General features: G+C 41.0%; 2 protein-coding genes across 3 annotated transcripts; one reads left to right on the forward strand and one right to left on the reverse strand.

The window, feature by feature from the left end:
• Positions 1-1,103: 1,103 nt before the first annotated feature.
• TRAPPC6B (trafficking protein particle complex subunit 6B) lies at positions 1,104-6,788 on the reverse strand. 2 transcript variants are annotated; one of them, XM_033008636.2, is made up of 6 exons: positions 5,810-6,611; positions 5,663-5,730; positions 4,396-4,513; positions 2,857-2,940; positions 1,755-1,848; positions 1,104-1,259 (listed from the first exon to the last, which is right to left on the reverse strand). In XM_033008636.2, exons 1-6 carry the CDS (start codon positions 5,888-5,890, stop codon positions 1,228-1,230), a joined length of 477 nt encoding a protein of 158 aa, XP_032864527.1. In that variant the 5' UTR covers positions 5,891-6,611; the 3' UTR covers positions 1,104-1,227. The 2 variants fall into 2 exon arrangements, with proteins under 2 accessions (XP_032864527.1, XP_042646618.1); XM_042790684.1 differs by lacking the exons at positions 1,104-1,259; positions 1,755-1,848; positions 2,857-2,940; positions 5,663-5,730 and having other exon boundaries at positions 4,411-4,513; positions 5,810-6,788.
• Positions 6,789-6,941: 153 nt separating this feature from the next.
• On the forward strand, positions 6,942-17,446 carry PNN (pinin, desmosome associated protein). The gene is made up of 9 exons (XM_042790683.1): positions 6,942-7,177; positions 7,561-7,632; positions 8,460-8,528; positions 9,686-9,758; positions 9,842-9,936; positions 11,928-12,003; positions 13,606-13,761; positions 13,844-13,982; positions 15,071-17,446. The coding sequence occupies exons 1-9, from the start codon at positions 7,065-7,067 to the stop codon at positions 16,351-16,353; spliced, it is 2,076 nt and encodes a 691-aa protein (XP_042646617.1). The 5' UTR covers positions 6,942-7,064; the 3' UTR covers positions 16,354-17,446.
• Positions 17,447-17,669: the final 223 nt, after the last annotated feature.

Here is a 17,669-nt window from a genome sequence, read left to right on the forward strand (position 1 = left end):
AAACCCCTGGTTATCACATTTAGAATCTATAGCTTGCTAGCTTGTAATAGCTATCTAGAAAAGGCTTGATCTATTACAAACTTAAGACCTTCCCTAGAGCTTAGGGGAGAACAGCTTCCACTATTCTTGCCCACCATGCAACTAGACAACATACCCTTTTCCCAACCAGGGGAGCGGTTACAACAATTGAAAGGTGCTGTTTTAACATGTTAGCTTTTCTAGTTAGCCTGTTATTTTCTGGTCTCAAAGTAGAAACCAAACCACTATCACAAGGCATTCTCGCACTTCTGAATAAACACGGTAAGTTTCTGTCCTCATTCATTTGAAAGCATAAGGCTTGAACTTGCCAACAGAAAAGTCTTTCGGCAAAACTCAAAGTTTCAAAAAGATGTTTTCATGGTTACCTACAGCAAGATACATATTGTTATGCAAAACTTGTAACAAGTAGTATCTAGTAAACCCCCATGTCCTCAAGAGTCTTGGTGATGCCTTTGTAACTTCTTGCGGGCCTAATCACCCTCCTGCACACACTCATTACACAAGTGAGCTGTAGCTAGCAATTAAAAACAATTATATTAATACTGAGTTTATGCACAACAAGCTAAAACAGTTTTCCTCCTTTGGCCAGCATAGATGACCTTAGCTGTAAAATTATTCTGACAAAAAAACAACTGATAATTTTAGGGAGGTAGGAGAAACTGTTTAGCTACTTAGAAATAAATTATCTTTTCTACCACTCCATATAATTCCTACACAGGAACTAAGCCTCCCCTAAGCACCCTTAACGAGGCTGTTGGTTCACGAGCTAATGGCTTCCTCAGAACAACACAAAAGCAATGGCTGCCTCACAGTTCAGTGAGTAGGGAAAGGCAGCAGTGGGGCATTCATGTTATCTGACACAAAACACATCAGTTCCTTACTCCAATTTATTCTTGGTCAGGCTGTTACTCTGTTCTCAGAATGTGCCTCTGGTCTTCCATATGTGCTGTTTTGGTAATTGAAATATTTTGCAGAAAGCTTTTGAGCATACAGTTTTAACCATGTGGACATTAATACCTTGCTACAGAATAAATTTCATACCAAGATACACGGATAGCATTAAGTTATTTTGATGAACATTTATTATGTATTTTGGAATTGTGCTGCACGCTGCTATAATTTACAAGCTATGTACAAAGCTGAATCCACAAAGGATTTTTAAGGGAGATACCCAGATTTGAATGTGTTCTACATCTTCTGTATCATCACCTGGAATTTACCTGCAAAGAAAAAGCAAAGTCAGATCAAAGTATCACCATTAGAGTTATTTTTCCAAATAGTTATTTTTTGTAATCACTTTGTTAGAAAAAATAGTAAGGAAAACTTCAATGTTACAGTTTAATCGTGAACAATCTAGCCATTATTTAAATTTAGCATTTAAATTTAACTCCAGCTGAACAGCTTTTTCTTTCTTCTCTTGTTTTTTGTTTTTTTTTTTTCTTTAAGTTGACCTATGTCCCTCATCACAACAGTTTCATCGGCAAAATTTAAAATTTGTGTGAAGTCTGGAAATTTTTAAATCCATCTTGAGCAGCTTGGGTAGTTAACCATGGAATTCACCTTCTAACTTTCTTAATGACTTTCTCTCTCACACTGACTCCTATGGACCAGCAGCTTCAAAATAATCCCACATTGATAAATGCTTATACAGTGATGAAGCCAATAAGGAAAGTTACCAAGTGAGCTAATAATTGAATACTTCAAGAACTACTTACATGCAGGCATTGATGAAACTTCAGCTGTTACAATACTCTTTATTCCCAAATTCGATAGGCCTCCTCTGATTAGTCCACAGGTAAATGCTAAATACTAAACACAAAGTTAAACTTGAAACTACGTACTCAAGAACAAGACTTAAAACTTGGACAACATAAAACTATGGAGGGTTTGCTACCATGCTTGAGAGACTTCATCATGTCTTTAATAGATGAAAGCTCCAATATTTGGTACAGTGGAGCTCGCAATATAGATTTCTCTTGTTAGAGGCGCTATCTTGAGTCACTTGTTTCTATTTCCATTAAACCTGTAGGAACTTAGCATCCTTAAAATAATTACTCCCAGGACTTGGCTGAAATTAGCAACTGGTATTACAATCAACAAAGGAAAAACAGTCCAAGGCAGCATTTCTTGCACAGGCTGCATCTTAGGATATGAGGGCCTGCAGATATTTAGAATATATGTTGCAAAACAGAAGAAGCTTCTCAGCAAACACCAAAAAAAATCCCAAGAACGGTAGCCTTTAACTTTGATGACTAAGATGATCAAGAATAAACCAAAAAACGGACCTGAATGCCCCATTTCTTACATCCACCTGAACCAAAATGCTTTACAAGAGGTTCTGCAGAGGCACTGATTTTACTTACCTAAACTACCACCCTAACTCAGCATCTACACTCAAAACTATTTTTAACTGGTGGAAGGTCTTTCCAAACCTTCATATAATTTCAGAAGCTTGTTCTAGGTAACAAATATCATCTTCCAAACGTGTTTTGGAAATTTTAAAGAAGCTTCTGAAAGCACATGCTTTCTAAAGAGAAAGAATTTACATGACAGTGGCAGACAGTGGCCGACCAGCTCCTACCACAAGTAACTCAGACATGATAACAGCAAGTTTCACAACAACTACGACCATTTCTCAAACCATAAATCAAATCCACTGTTCCGAAACAAGGTGCATTTCTAAAAAGCACAGGTTTTGGAGACTATACTTCAGCTGCCCCTTTGAAGAGTTTGCATCCATTCAATTACAAAATTTGATTATAGATTAAGATAATTAAAACCAAACTGGTAGATCCCAAGGATAAAATTGAAGGGTACCTTTGGTGCATGTTCTAAATACTGCTTTCCTGCAGACATTTGTGTCAGGAGACGAAATTTGTTGTCTTGAAGGACATAAATACCCTGTTTTTTTAAAAAAAAAAAAAAGTTTTTTAGTTGACTATGCAGTAACATGTAATCAATATCTTAGATACAGTATCAACGTCCTCAGGTTGAAAAATTAAATCACAAATGCCTTAATGTAAAATTTAAGTTTAAATTGTATTATTTACTTATGAAAAATCTCAAAACAAGAAACTTAATTGTCAGCTAACAACAAAACCCCTAGATAATATCATCAGTTACCCCTAAAAAAAGTTTACTGACATTGTTTTTGGAAGAGTCCTTCCAGTGCTCAGAAACAATAGTTCCATATTAGAAAGTCTTTGTTAATATATTAAATGCATGCTGATTTTTACATTCAAACCTTAATCTTCATTTGGTATGCAATTCTCGATTCTTATTCTCAAACTCAGTGAGAATTTCCTTCTTTAATAGCGATATGGGCAACAACACCCAGCAGATGATCAAATTAAAAGTCTAGTGTTTTCTACATTACAATACTGTACCACAATATGCATTTTCATAAATTAAGTATGAACACAGTATAGCTTAACCTACACCTGCCATTTTAATTTATTTGCTATTGACTGTGATACTTTGGAACTTCGTAACCCTTGAAATTAAATTTAGGCAGCATATACGATTGAGACCTAAGATCAACACTACAGCTTTCTTTGAATTCAAAAGTAGATTTTTAAGGTAATCACTATCTGTTAAAGTTACTACTTGGTAAACAGCTCACTGAAAAATCAAACCTATTTTATTTGGCACAATCCTTGTATCTACTTTGATACAACAGGAAAATGGCCATAAGAAAACCAAGTCATTCGAAAGTAAAAAGATTTTTTTACTCTAGTAAAATGGTTCCTTCTATTATTTTGATCTTGCTTTAAGAACTGTGGCTGTTGATATAGGAAAGGACATAAATACAATGCAATGTCACCAATTTGTCACACAAATTTGGGATGTTTTTCAGCTGTTTGTTATACAAGTACATTTAGTAGAGTGCAACAAAGTCTCTCAACTGCCAAAAACTGTAAATATTCTTCAAAATAATAAACAAAAAAATACTTCAAGACAGCCATTCTATTTAAATAGATGTTAAAAAAGCAATGTCACTTTCTCACTCTAGTCTTCTACTACAATTTACAAGGAGATACATTTAAAAAAGTTCCTGTTTACATGTTAACTGTAACAATCACTGTCCTGTCAGTTTGTAACTCTACAACAGCAGATATGAAATTCCAAGCATTCAGTATTTTCAAACAGGGTGGCAATAAAGACATCACAAGCAATTATTAGACTGTATTCTGAAGCTACATGCTAACATGAAACTTAAGAACCTGCTTTTTAAACAAAACAAATAAAAAACATGTTGGGTTTCTTATCAGGTAATTCATTCTAGACCAAGAAAAACAAAAACTGCGCTAGTAACTCAAAACTGTTACTGACTTTGTAAGTTTACAGCCTTAGTACCTGATGATTAGTCCTTAGATTATCTATTTGTTTTTTGAATACAGTTGTCCAAAAATCTTTGCAAATGAACTTCATAATATCTAATTCATCCTTGAACCTGGCAGTATCTTTTGTAAACCTAAGAGAAAAGTGAGAAGTATATCAATAATAAAAGTACACACAACTTGACTGATTAAACAGAAAAAGAAAATACACAAAAATGGTACTATGCAACATTACTTTTGAGGCTGAGACATTAGTTTTCCAACCATTGTACAGTATCATTCTAGCATCACTCTGCATTCATCAAGTATTTTAAACTTAAGAGCAACATAGTGTTATCTTAATACCTGCAACATGACAGAATAAATGGTTTTAGTTAAATGCTTATTAAAGACAATTGCAGTACAGAAAGATGCAAAGCACTCCATCAGTTTTATCTTCAACTAGATGTCTAAATGGAAGATAAACAAGAAGCTCACACCTATACTACTGCTTGGAAAGAGTCCTTCAAATATGCGAAAAAGCACTAACACATAGCAATGAACATTTAAAACTTGTTCCTGTTCCCCCAAAGGGGACCTCTTTCTCTTATTTCAGAATTCTCTCCCTTTATCTGGCACTAAAGCACTACTCTGTTCAATGAAAGTATGATTTCAGAAGCTCAAGTCTCCACACAACCTCAAAACGAGGGCACTGAAGTTTGATGTGCAGCAAGTCATTGTACATCTCCAAAGAGCCTGGGGAAACAAGGAGGCAATGTGCTTCCCACAAAGTTCCAAGGGCTGAGAGTGCTTTATAAAAACTGAAATACAGTAGCCAATCATAAAATTATGTTTAAGAAATAAACTATGAAGAGAAGACAATCGTGAAACGTACCAGAAATAGGGAAGATGCAAAAGTAAGTCTACAAAAAGCACAATTAGGAAAGGTCTTAAGTGTTAAACATAACTATATACTCTCAGCTTCCATGACGGAAAGCACTGGGAAAACACACGCTCCAGAACTCTCCTGTGGTATTCAAGCACAGGTCCCCCGCAAGACCGAGATGCCGAAACAGAGGAGGCCAGAACGGCTAACAAGAGGCACGCATCCACGGCATAACCATCAGTCCACCCAAAGCAGCCAGCAGCTCTCCAGCGAGCAGACGAACGCTCCGGGCCCCAGCAGGCCGGGAAGGAGGGGGCGAGAGCCCTCTCCAGGCAGACGCGGAGGCAAACCCCCTGCCCCGGGAGCAGGAAGCGGGGCACTGCAAGGGGCCAGGGCTGTGGCAGCGGCGGGGACTCACCTCTCGATCAGCCCCTGCCCGACGCGGAAGCCCATGCTCTCCAGCTTGGTGGTGCAGCGCCCGTTCTCCTGCAAGACAGAAGGCGCCGGCGCCGCTTTACCCCGGCTGCTGCCGGGCGGCGCCCCGGGCGGCCCCGGCTCCACTCACCCCTTCGCCCTGCTCGGCGGCGCGGTACAGCCCCGCCACCATCTCGTTGTGCAGCAGCAAGAAGAGCGCCTCGTCCGCCATCTCCGCTCCGCCGCCGGGCTGCCCCGCTCCCGGCACCGCCGCCCCGGGCAGCCGCCGCCGGCGCCCGCCGCCGCCCCGCCCCTTCCGGCTGGGCGGGCGCCCGAGCCCTGCGCCCGGGCCGGAGCGGCGGTCTGAGCAGTTCTCCCCGTCGGGGCGCGGCTCGGCGTTCCCGAGGCGGGAAAGGGCCTTTCACCTGACGGATTTTTTCCAGAGCCCTCTGCCAGCGAGTGCCGGGAAGCGGGCCAGAGCTGGGGCACAAACACGTCTCTTCCCGGGGGGAGGGCGCTAGGCCCTTGCTGCCTAAATTGGGAGGCGGGGCAGGGTTTTTATTGCCTTCAGAGCGTCTCTCATTCATCCGCCATTTCCTGCCGCCGGGAGTTGGCAGCCTGAGAGCTCACCCCAAGCCTCTCCACACCAACGGCTGCCCCGGCGGGGAAGAGCGCAATGAAAAACCTCGCCGCCCCTCGGGCGTCACGAACAACGCCGGTAACGGAGCTTCACAGCCACTAAAGGGAGCGCCCGCCGGCGCGGCGCAGCTCAGCCCGCGGAGCCGCCCCTTAGGCCACCCCCACCGCCAGCCGGCCCCGGCCTGCGCGCCGCCCTCAGTAACGTTCCCGCCTATTGGCTCGCCTGGCGTAGTGGCCTCTATAAGCGGAACAGCGATTGGCGCCCGCCCGAACCGCCCGCGTACGGGCTCCTCAGCCCCATGGCGAGTAGGAAAGTAGGCTGCGTCCTAGGTGGGTGGGGATAAGCGTCCTCGAAGTTGCTTTCTGATTGGGCCGCGGGAAACTGGAGCACGAGCTCTCATTAGTTCTGAGCCATGTCACTCCGGCGGTGCCTTTGGTGATTCGTAAAGCTGGTAGGCAAGAGGCTTCCAAGCAGTTGGTCGTCCGCGCTGCCAGTCTGCGCCGGGGCCCTGTGATTGGTGGGCGCGCGCGGCGAGCCTTTCCTGGGGGACGTACCCTTTTCCCTTCGTGCCCGGTCATTGGCGGTCGGAAGGTACAGCCGCGGGGCTATTGGCTGCGCTGCGCCGCCCCGGCCCGCGGCTGCCGGAGTGGTGGGGCCGCGCCGCGCCGCGCCACGCGTGGGCGGGGCTATTCCCCCCCCTCCCCGCTCCCCGTTACCCAGCGGTGCCTTGCGCTGGGCCCCGGCTAGGCCGCGCGCTGCGGGCGGGATGGCGGTGGCGGTGCGCGCGCTGCAGGAGCAGCTGGAGAAAGCCAAGGAGAGCCTCAAGCACGTGGACGAGAACATCCGCAAGCTCACGGGACGGGACCCCAATGACGTGAGGTGCGGCGGGGCGGAGGGGACACACACGGGACGTGAGAAGCGGCCAGGCCGGCGTGGGGAGGGGGCTGGTCTGCGTCGCGGTGTTGTTCCGGCGTGGGGGGGGGAGTTGCGTGATGGGCCTGAGGGGCGGGCGGCCAGGAGCTGCCCGCAGGCCGCCGCCCCCGCCCCGCTGGAGCCGGGGGTGGGGGGGGACCGGGCCCGGGCCCGGGCCCGCGCCCGCGCCCGCTGATTTGCTGGCGGCGTCTGCCCGTCCTGGTGGGGGCGGGGGACACGCAGCCGTGGGGTGCATGAGGGAACGGTCGCGGTCGCGAGCAGGTCTGGCTGGGCGAGCTGCGTCGCCCCGGGGGGCCGGGACCACTCACAGCGCCCGGTGTCTTTTGCAGGCCCCCTCAGAACAGACTGTTAGCCATCACAGGCCCTGGTGGAGGTAGAGGGCGCGGGAGCTTATTGCTAAGGTAAGAAGCTGCAGAAACGGGCAGTGGGGTTTCTTCCACACTTTACCCTGGCATTGGTTTGCTCTCCTTGCACTGGGGTGGTTTACATTTCTCGTCTGACCCCGTTGCTCGTTGTGCTGCTGTTCTAGTAAGCAGGTACTGAAGCTGGCCTACAAGTATAAGCTGGTGGTTTTCCCCAATCCCTTTGGCTGTTAGCCTGAAGAATAAGATGGAAACACCAAAGTTAAGAGAGGTGTTATGTGGTATCTGGGACTTTGTCTTTTTGAAATCGTCCAAAATCAATCTCTCAGTAATTAAGAAACTGGTAGCTTTTCCACAAAGAATAAAAAGTGTTAAAGTCGACAGAAACTTTAAAACACATGTAGGTAAAATCACTAGTGTTTTGTTGTAGGTTTTCCTTTTTTTGGTTTTCCTTTTTTTATTCCTTTCCCCCCCCTGCCTCAGGTAGAATGAAGAAGCTAATTTTTGTTCAGTAGTTCTTTCTTAATGTATTAGGTAGTGGATTTTTTTATTGAATTGCACTGTTAAACTGCTGGTTTAATGTATCTTGAAAATTACTGTAAATATGAACACCTGAACGTAATGGAGCTTCTTGAGTGTAGCAGCTCAATTGAACAAGAGCAGAAATTCAAGCTTAGATTAGTTGGTGCACAGGCAGTATGTTTAAACACTTTATTGCAGTAGTAACAGTAAATGATGATAGAGCGAGAGTAAGATTTGTTGTTACATCATGACCACAAAGCCAAAATACAGTTTGATTGTGCAGGCTGAAGGTAGACCTGGAGTTAGCCTAACTTGTTCTGAGATCACAAGTGTTTTCTTTTTAGGCGTGGATTCTCGGACAGTGGAGGAGGACCCCCAGCCAAACAGAGGGATCTTGAAGGGGCATCCAGTAGGTAGGTGGAAAAACTGATGCAGAAGGCTCACTTTAAGAATGGGAGTTTATAACAGCAAATTTAAAATACTTAGATTCAGTAACTGTTAATAACTGATGCCTTTCACTGTTTTCTTCAGAGATTACATATTCAAGACTTGTTGGAAATATATTTCGATTATAGCAATTGACTGAGGTGGAATTATTTTTATTTTTTAATGTTTTTTACATACCTAATAGCAATATAAAGATTATAGCAATAATATAAAGATATAGCAATACAAAGATTCTTGGAATTTTCTGTTTTACTTGGTGTACAGTCTGCTATATTATAATCTGCTTGGAAGCCCAGATTTGCTTTACAGTAGACACAAACTGAATTATGACAGATCTGTTCAATAAATTCAATGCATCCAGTGTAACAGTAGACTCAGATTTTGAGCTTTCACATCTGGATGCAGATCTGTCAGATGTGACTGATGATAATGAGCTTCATTCCGTGGGCACTTACGTGCAATGGTCGTTCTTGACTAAAGCAAGGCTCACTTTTGAATTTCTGAGTTAATGCAGAATCAATACCGTGAAACGGCTTTACCAGTGGTAAAGTGCTGTGCCACAAAGCTGAGAGTGAAAGCTGAAAACAACTTATTTAACACACTGCTTGGTTGTTCTTTGTTAAAGCCTCAATTCCTCTAAGTTGCCAGGTCCTACACTCTGCCTCTCCTCACCTGTTTTGTAGGTTAGGTAGCTTAAATAGTATTTCCCATTTGAAAAGTCATACCAACCTTTATATCTCGATGAATTTATATCTGTCTCATGATCCCCTTACACCAGTAACCGTTTCAGAGATTCCGGAAAAAGAAAAGTGCAAACATTAAAAACAAGAAGAAAATTCCAAAGGTATTCTAAAATCTCAAATATAGTAGTAATGTGGGCTCTTCTGTTTTATTCACTGTACAAGCTGTATTAAAACTTAAACTGTTTTTTCTCACTAATTTTTACCAACAGTAGATTCTGCCTGTAAAATGCTACTTGCTGGTCATTGGAACAGGGTGGAGACTTTTACTGGAAGTGTTGGTTCTTCTGACTAGATATTCTGAGTTGTGTTTTTCTCATGTTAGAACAGATGCTGTCCTAAATACACATCCTCTGGTGAACACTAATGCTTTTTTTCCTCAGGCTGGGTGGAGAACGTCGGACAAGAAGAGAATCACGCCAAGAAAGCGACGCAGAGGATGATGATATTAAAAAGGTAATACATGATAAATGGAACTGTTCAGGAAGAAACTTACTTGTCTGGAACATGAACAAAGTAGCTTGTTTTTGTTGTTGTAGCCAGCGTTGCCATCTTCTGTTGTTGCTACCTCCAAAGAGCGAACACGTCGAGACCTTATACAAGATCAAAATATGGATGAGAAAGGAAAACAAAGGTATGCAGAAATCTCTTAAGCACTAATGTGGTACTTCTGAGTGCTAGCATGGGAAGTAGCTTTAGATTTTTAAAGTATTATACAGATGCTGTTATGTATCAAATATGATGTTGAAGAGGTACCGTAATGGTATAAAATGGAATTTGAAGAACGTTCTCTCAAAATACTTCACAGCAGTAACAACACATCATTCGCTTCACGCACAACAGGAGTTCTACTTCTCAGGCCACCTACAGGAATAGGTTTGCTAGTGCTATTGTAACTGATCGTTTTTGAGTTAAGACAGAACTATATATAGCTTCATTGGTTACTTAACACCTTTGGACTGTTACATTTGTCTTGATACACCATTTATTTTGTTGGTTGAATGAGGGTTTTGGGTGTGGGTTTTTACCTTTTTTGTTTTTTAACACAGTAGCTCCTTCATGTGTTTCTTTTATTACTTTCAGGCTTACTATTGTGTGTACGGTCTGACTTTGCTTTTGCCTGCTTCTTTTTAGATTCCTCCTGCATATATTTCCTTTTTCCTGTATTTTATTTGTGTTAGGGTAGCTCATAAAAATACTTGCTGAAATGCACTTCTATTGGGAAGAGGTGTTGGAAAAGCAAATTTGAAACTGTGTCCAACCTCTTGGAGTTCATCCACTTCAGTCTGCAGCTCACCTGGTGCAATAATAACCCATTCCTCAAACAGAAGAACGAGAACTGGAATAAGGCATTATAGAGAGCTTCTCTGATAAGGACAACAAATAAATTACCACAGAAAGGGCGCTTTGCTTACTTCTTTTACAGTTACAACACCACCAAGAGGCTGCTGTTGCTTTCATCACCAGTTTTCAACTGGTTTCCTCACAGGAAGATTTTCAGAATTCTTAGTGGATTTCCTAGAGCTTCAGGCATTAAAAGTTTGTTTCCTCAGATTCATAGTTTTACTGTTTTACACTTCACTAGTCTTCTGGGGAGATGAGAAAACCAGTATTGATCTTCGTGTGACTTGTGTTGGAAAGAGGCTCTTTAAGAGGACAGCATCCATTGAACTTTTGATTTTACTCAGTGTCTTCTGGGATGTCATTCATATACAGATACACTTTGAGTAATCTCTAGATCTCAATTCTTTATTTGCTGCTGTTTCTACTGTTTAATATACAAGTACCTTTACCTTTCCCTGTCAGGTTCATGCCACTGTAGTGGAGTGGTACTGACTGAAGAGAGTAGCATTTTCCTTCTCTCTTAATTGGGTAAAAGTCTGAGGTGAATAAGAGAGTCTGCCTCTTGCTGCAAATGCTTAACTTGGGATTAAATGGAAAGAAGGATAAGGTGAAATTCAATAAATTAGTTCTTGTTCAGAAGGGAATTCCTTGAAGAATTTTACTTATTTAAGTTTTATTTATGTTTTATTTATTTAAGTTTTCTCAAAACAACACTTAATTGGAGGAGAGCAATTCTGGTTTCAACCCACAGTGCAGTGTCTTATTGTAGAAGATACTGTTAGGCAAACTGTGACAGATAAGCTTGCATTCTCCTGTGGCTTCGTTTCTCCTTAATCCTCTGAGCGGAGCAGGGGGGTTGTGTTTTTCAGAAAGCTAAATGACCATCCAAGTTCACTGTCGTATTGAAAGCTTGCACTGTATTTACTCAACCTTTTCTTCAATACTCTCTGCTTTTGAAATTTTTTTTTTTTTTTTTTTTTTGGTACTTCCTTAGTGTCATCATTTTCAGATGTAAAATGTACAGGCTCCCATTTTTCCCAGTGCTAACTGTGCTGTGTTACGGATAAGAGCTGTGTCTTACTCTTAAGCAAAATACGATATGTCACTGTAAATTATATCCTTGACTGTTGGCACAGTCAATGTGTGTCCTATTGCTACTGGCCTTGAGTAATACTGAGCCTTTAAAAATAAACATCTCCGAGGTGGAAAGTTTCTTTGTTTATGCAAATATAACTCATAGTACTTGAACTGAATCTCAAACTTCTTTTTGTTTTTATTCAGGAATCGACGTATATTTGGCTTGTTGATGGGCACTCTTCAAAAATTTAAACAGGAGTCCACAGTTGCTACTGAGAGGGTACTTATTTTTAGTTCTATCAGATTGTAAATAATAAAGTAAAATTGTATGGTTAAGCTGTAGGTGCAACAAATTGGTAAGAGTGCATGTAGGTTTTTGTTTGCTTTGGTTTAGTGAAATTGGGGTAGGAGGCAGGAAAGGGACTCTTAACAATTTCATGACTTTACAACATTATTTCTGACCATTGTAGAAGTGAAAAGGCAATGTTGTTTTTTTTAATTGCTATACATTTTTAGAACATGTAAAATATAAAATAGGTTATCTTTTTTTGTTGTTTACAGTATTTGGGGATCATTTCAAAGTAAATGGATTTTAATGGGGTAACTCTTTAATAGGTCATAGGCTACTTCTGTAAATAATGGTGATTCAGTATTCCTGAAGCAGTGCTCAGTCTGATGTGTTCCAGATGTTTAAATTATAACCAAGTGTACAGAAATGTATTATGCTGTGTTTGACTACGAATGTCTTCCCCCTCCCACTATAGATAACAAGAATTCCTGGTTTTAATAAATGCATATGTGATTGTACTGAAGTGAAGGTTTATCATAGCTTAGTGGTAACTTCAAAAAACTTGTATATAGGATGGTGGTAACTTTATTGCTAGTATGCCCACTTCAGTTGTGGAGGGTATGATATTTGTTTACTGTTTCCCTAAATGAAAATGCATTGTTCAGTTAATATCAACAACCTTTAGATTAAAAACAGTGTTTGAGATTTCTGCTTTCAACAGCCCATAGAAGCAGATATGAAGTGTTTAAACTTAAAACCTTTTCTGTGTAGTGTTAGCATAACTAGCTTGCAGTACTGGTATTGATTGCTTTCAGAGTCAGTATTTGGATATCTTGCTGTTTTATCTAACTTGTCATGTAACACGTGAGAAGGGACCAAAGTTCTCTGTTGCCTGCTTGCCTTTAGAACAAGAAACTATTGATTAGGATGGTCTAGAAACATGGAATCCTTGCCTAATTTATAGTAGTGTATGTTTGCATAACTACATAAAGAGACTGTGAGGAGCCACTGTTCTTTGCAACATTATTCTGAGAATTTGTATAGGCATTGTTCTCTTCATACAGAAAAACTTGCTATAAATCAAAGTAGAGGCCTGAGGAGTTTTGACACAGCTATTTTGTTGTCCAGACACTAAATTGTGTTTTTTAATGAGACAACTCTTGTACAATCTGAGCATATCACTGTGTAGGACATACAAACAGGGCATTCCTGGATTATAGTAATATATCTAATCAGTGAGGAATATACTGGAAGTATTTGCAATGTCATTTGCTTTATTGGTCACAAACACCAATCTGCAGTATTTCATTTGTTTCTGGGGGAGTTATCTTTTTTTCCCTTCCAAGGGGAATACCTGAAATCCATTTCTTTTTTTTTCTGCCATTGGGAAAAAAACAAAACAAACAAACAAACAAACAAAAAAAAACCCCAAACAAACAAACAAAGAAAACCACATTGAAGCTTGTATGGAAAATTCAAATCCAAATTGAATGATAGAAAAGCAGACAGAAATGCACAGAGGCTTGTCGTTTTATAGTTAACCCACAAATTAGCTGCCAGCAAGCAATGACACTTCTTCTCTATTTACCTTAGCAAAAGAGACGACAAGAAATTGAACAGAAACTTGAAGTCCAGGCAGAGGAAGAAAGAAAGCAAGTTGAAAATGAAAGGCGAGAACTGTTTGAAGAAAGACGTGCTAAACAGACAGAGCTGCGGTTACTGGAGCAAAAGGTTGAGCTTGCTCAGTTGGTAAGTTTTAGCTTTGCCATTGTTATTTCTCTTGTTTAAACTATTCTTGTGTAGCTTAGAGTTATTTTCTCTCATTTCTTAGCAAGAAGAATGGAATGAACATAACGCTAAAATAATTAAATACATAAGGACGAAGACAAAACCCCACTTATTCTACATACCTGGCAGAATGTGTCCTGCTACGCAGAAGTTGATGGAAGAGTCGCAGAAAAAGATGAATGGTAAGTGGCCTTTGTGATACAAAGGCCCTTCTTCTTGCCTCCCTTTACAAATTTCTTTTAAGTCTCTCTGCTTAAATACATGAATTTCATGGTTAGGACAAACTGTATGTTCCTGCATGGGTGTTCATCATAAGTGAGCGTTACTCTTTCAGTGGCCTATTTTTATGCTGGATGTGCTTTGATTCTCTTACAAGAAGTCAAAAAGAGGTGTATGCATAATCTCAGAGGTATGTGTTTAAAACATAGTCCTTTATGTTAGTTTTAGTACCCAGATGTATGCCAGTACAAAGCTTTTGAAAAGGCAGATTTTGTGGATTGAAGACCCAAGGAAATGCAGATTTTTACAAAGGATTTGAGAAGTGTTTTCTTAAGCACAGCACTAGAACTTTTATGACTTTCTCTTTTTTTTTGTTTGTTTGGTTTTGGTTGGTTGGTTGGTTGTTTTTTGGGGGTTTTTTTGTTACCTTAATGTCTGTTCATTTCTGTTTCACAGGATGACTATATTTTTCTTTTGGAAAACAATTTAAAATACTGCGGTTGATGGTAGTCCTACTGTTCTTTTCTTATTAAAATGAAAATGTATTGTTTGTTTTTTGTTTTTTTGTTTTTTTTTCTTAAAGAGCTTTTCTTCATTGTGTGGGATTGGGGGATAAGAGAAGCTAGCTCACCTGTCTGAATAGCTTACATTATTTAACCTTTCTTAATACCTAACCAGCTTTTTGCTGATTCTTACTGTCTTTTGTTTATCTTAGGAAGCATAACCATGTTAATATATAAATACCAGGAAATTAAGGTGTTAATTTGAAATACTGTTGATTGGATTGATTTTAATGAAAAAACTCTTTTTGTTAGCTTAGATTTAGGGCTTTACTGTTCTGATACTCAGCTGAGCTGACTATCCCCTTTGCTTTGTTAAGGTAACTAGCAGTCTTTTTCATTATGCATGAATGGCTTGCTACTTCAGAATGAATAAGGATGCAGTATTTATAAGTTAAAACAATCTGATAACTTACTAGCTCATAGTTAGGGGGAAAATAGACTTCAGTGTCTGTAGATTATCTGAAACTATTTATGCATTTATTCCCTAGCACTCTTTGAAAGCAGGCGAAATGAATTTGCAGAGCAGATTAACAAAATGGAGGCCAGGCCCAGAAGACAATCTGTGAAGGAAAAAGAACATCAGGAGGTGCAGAATGAAGAAAAGAAGGAAGAACAGAACAAGGAGCAGGAAGAGGGTAAGGTGGCTCAGCAGGTGGAAGAGTTGGAGACAGGTAATCAGCATAATGATGTAGAAATGGAGGAGGTAGGGGAGGAAAAGGGAAAAATAGGTTCAGGGCAAAGTGATGCAGAGAAAGAACAGGAAGAGGATGAACAGAAACATGAAATGGAGATTAAAGTAGAAGAGACTACTGAGGTGAGGGAGAATGACAAGCAACAGGATGGTCAGCCTGAAGAGGTCACAGCTGTAAAAGAGGAAGGTGAAAACATTCAGCCAATGGATAATGAGCAGGATGTGGCTGAAATGAATGAGGCAGATAGTGTAGAACCTGTAGAAAATGAAAATGGCAAAGACATGGAACCAGAAACAGAGTGTGATGCTCAGCCAGAAAAAGTGTGTAATGTTCCTTCTCCCGAGAAGGAGAAAGGTACCAAACCAGAAATAGAAGCTGAAGAAAAACAGGAGAAGGCACCTGAAGCTCAGCCAGAACCTGTGGCTGAAGCTTTATCTCAGCCCCAGTCTGTGCCACTGCCACAGTCACCTCAGTTGTCTCAGTCCACTCAGGATACAGAGCCACAGGCAGATAAGGACGAAAATGCTGTGGTGTCTATAAAGGTGGTTGAGGCACAGACAGAGCAGAGTCAGACAGTGAGTGTAGAAATTAAGAGTAAGACTAGGAGTAGAAGCAGGGGTAGGGCAGGGAACAAAGCTGGTAAGAGTCATAGCCGTAGTAGCAGCAGCAGTAGCAGCAGTAGTACTTCAAGCAGTACTAGTAGTGGAAGTAGTTCCAGCACTGGCAGCAGTAGCAGTCGGAGTAGTTCCACCAGCAGCAGCACTACAAGTGGAAGTACTAGCAGGGACAGTAGCAGCAGTAGCTCTAGTAGTAGTGAAAGTAGAAGTCGAAGCCGAGGAAGGGGGCATAACAGAGACAGAAAACGCAGAAGGAGCACGGACAGGAAGCGCAGGGATGCTTCCGGAGTAGATAGAAGTCACAAGTCCTCAAAAGGTGGGAGTAGAGATACCAAAAGCTCAAAGGATAAAAGTTCAAGATCTGACAGAAAGAGGTCTATATCAGAAAGTAGTCGGTCAGGCAAGAGAACTTCACGGAGTGAAAGAGACCGTAAATCAGACAGGAAAGACAAAAGGCGTTAACAGAAGAGACCAAGCTTCCTTAGCCTAATCTTTGCAGCAGAAGATTACTTGAGTGAAAGGATTCCTTGTAAGGAGGAGGAGAAGGCTGCCTTAAGAATTGCATGCTGTAAAAAATCTTTTGGAAAAATGCAGACTGTTTACGAGGCATTCTTGTACTTTTTACATAATTTTGTAAAAGGTTACTTACCAAAATTATGTGAAGTTCCTGAAAATGTAAAAATAAAAGATTAACACTCCTTTGCATCTTTTTTTAAATATCCTGTACTCATTAAGATCCTCTGTATATTTTAATAGGTAAACCTTTAAGTAGGTGTGATTACTTCTGTATCATACACTTCTTTTTGTAGAAATAAATGTGCGTTTTAAATAAATTGTTTGAGATGTCCTGTTGACAATTAAATTCCCCTTTTAGATCGTATGTAGGGTGGCAATGATGCAGGAAACTTAAAATTTTGCTTTTCCCCTCTATTCCTTGGAAGGATGGGAATCTTAAGACCCAGTAAAGGGAGTAGTCTCTCCAGTGCTGGGTAGGAGGGGAAACTTACTGATTTGCATCTTTACTTTCTGTTTTAATCTGTAATCACAAGCTCTTATTCAATCCTATCTTCCAGTTTTAGAAAGCTTTTTCCTATCAATAGGCAAGCAGTGATTAAATGGGAATGTTAACACTGGCCAAGATAGCTCAAATCAGTCTGGAATACCACTCTTACCTGCCTTCTGCAGGTGCTTTGGTAGTATTTACATCTGTGTTTTGGAGACAATCTGTTTAATGATGTTCCTTACTTTGATGGCCAGTGGAGGAAAGACTTCAGCTTGTTTCTCAAACAGGATTCTTTTTATTTTAGCTTCAGACTAATCTTTGATCCCTTCATACCACTAGGAATAATTACATTGCAGTGTTGGAGTTACCTGGGACTACCTAATACTAATGTTGTGTGCGTGCAAGAATGCTTTCTGAATGTATTTAATACAACTTAAAGTGCTATGGTGTTATCTGAAGGTGAATACTGTTTTTATATAATTTTGTATGGGAAACAATAACATCTGTCGCTCTGTTCTGTACATGTGCAAATAAATGTGGCTTTGTAGACTACTCTCTTGACGCCTATGATGTCTTCTATAACACAGGTGTATTCCTTTAGCCTTTGTACATTCAAAGCATGAATCATAATTGCAGGTGACTGTACTTTAGAAGCTCTGTATCCAAAATTGTTCTTACAGGCTTTAATTAGTGTCTATTAACTAAATAAGAAACACTGGTATAATCTGTGTTGTGGCAGGAAGGTAATTCTCATATCTCATATGCCAAATCACAG

The sequence above is a fragment of the Tyto alba genome, unplaced genomic scaffold (genome assembly GCF_018691265.1).
Source record: "Tyto alba isolate M040663 unplaced genomic scaffold, T.alba_DEE_v4.0 Super-Scaffold_18, whole genome shotgun sequence".
Lineage (NCBI taxonomy): Eukaryota > Metazoa > Chordata > Aves > Strigiformes > Tytonidae > Tyto > Tyto alba.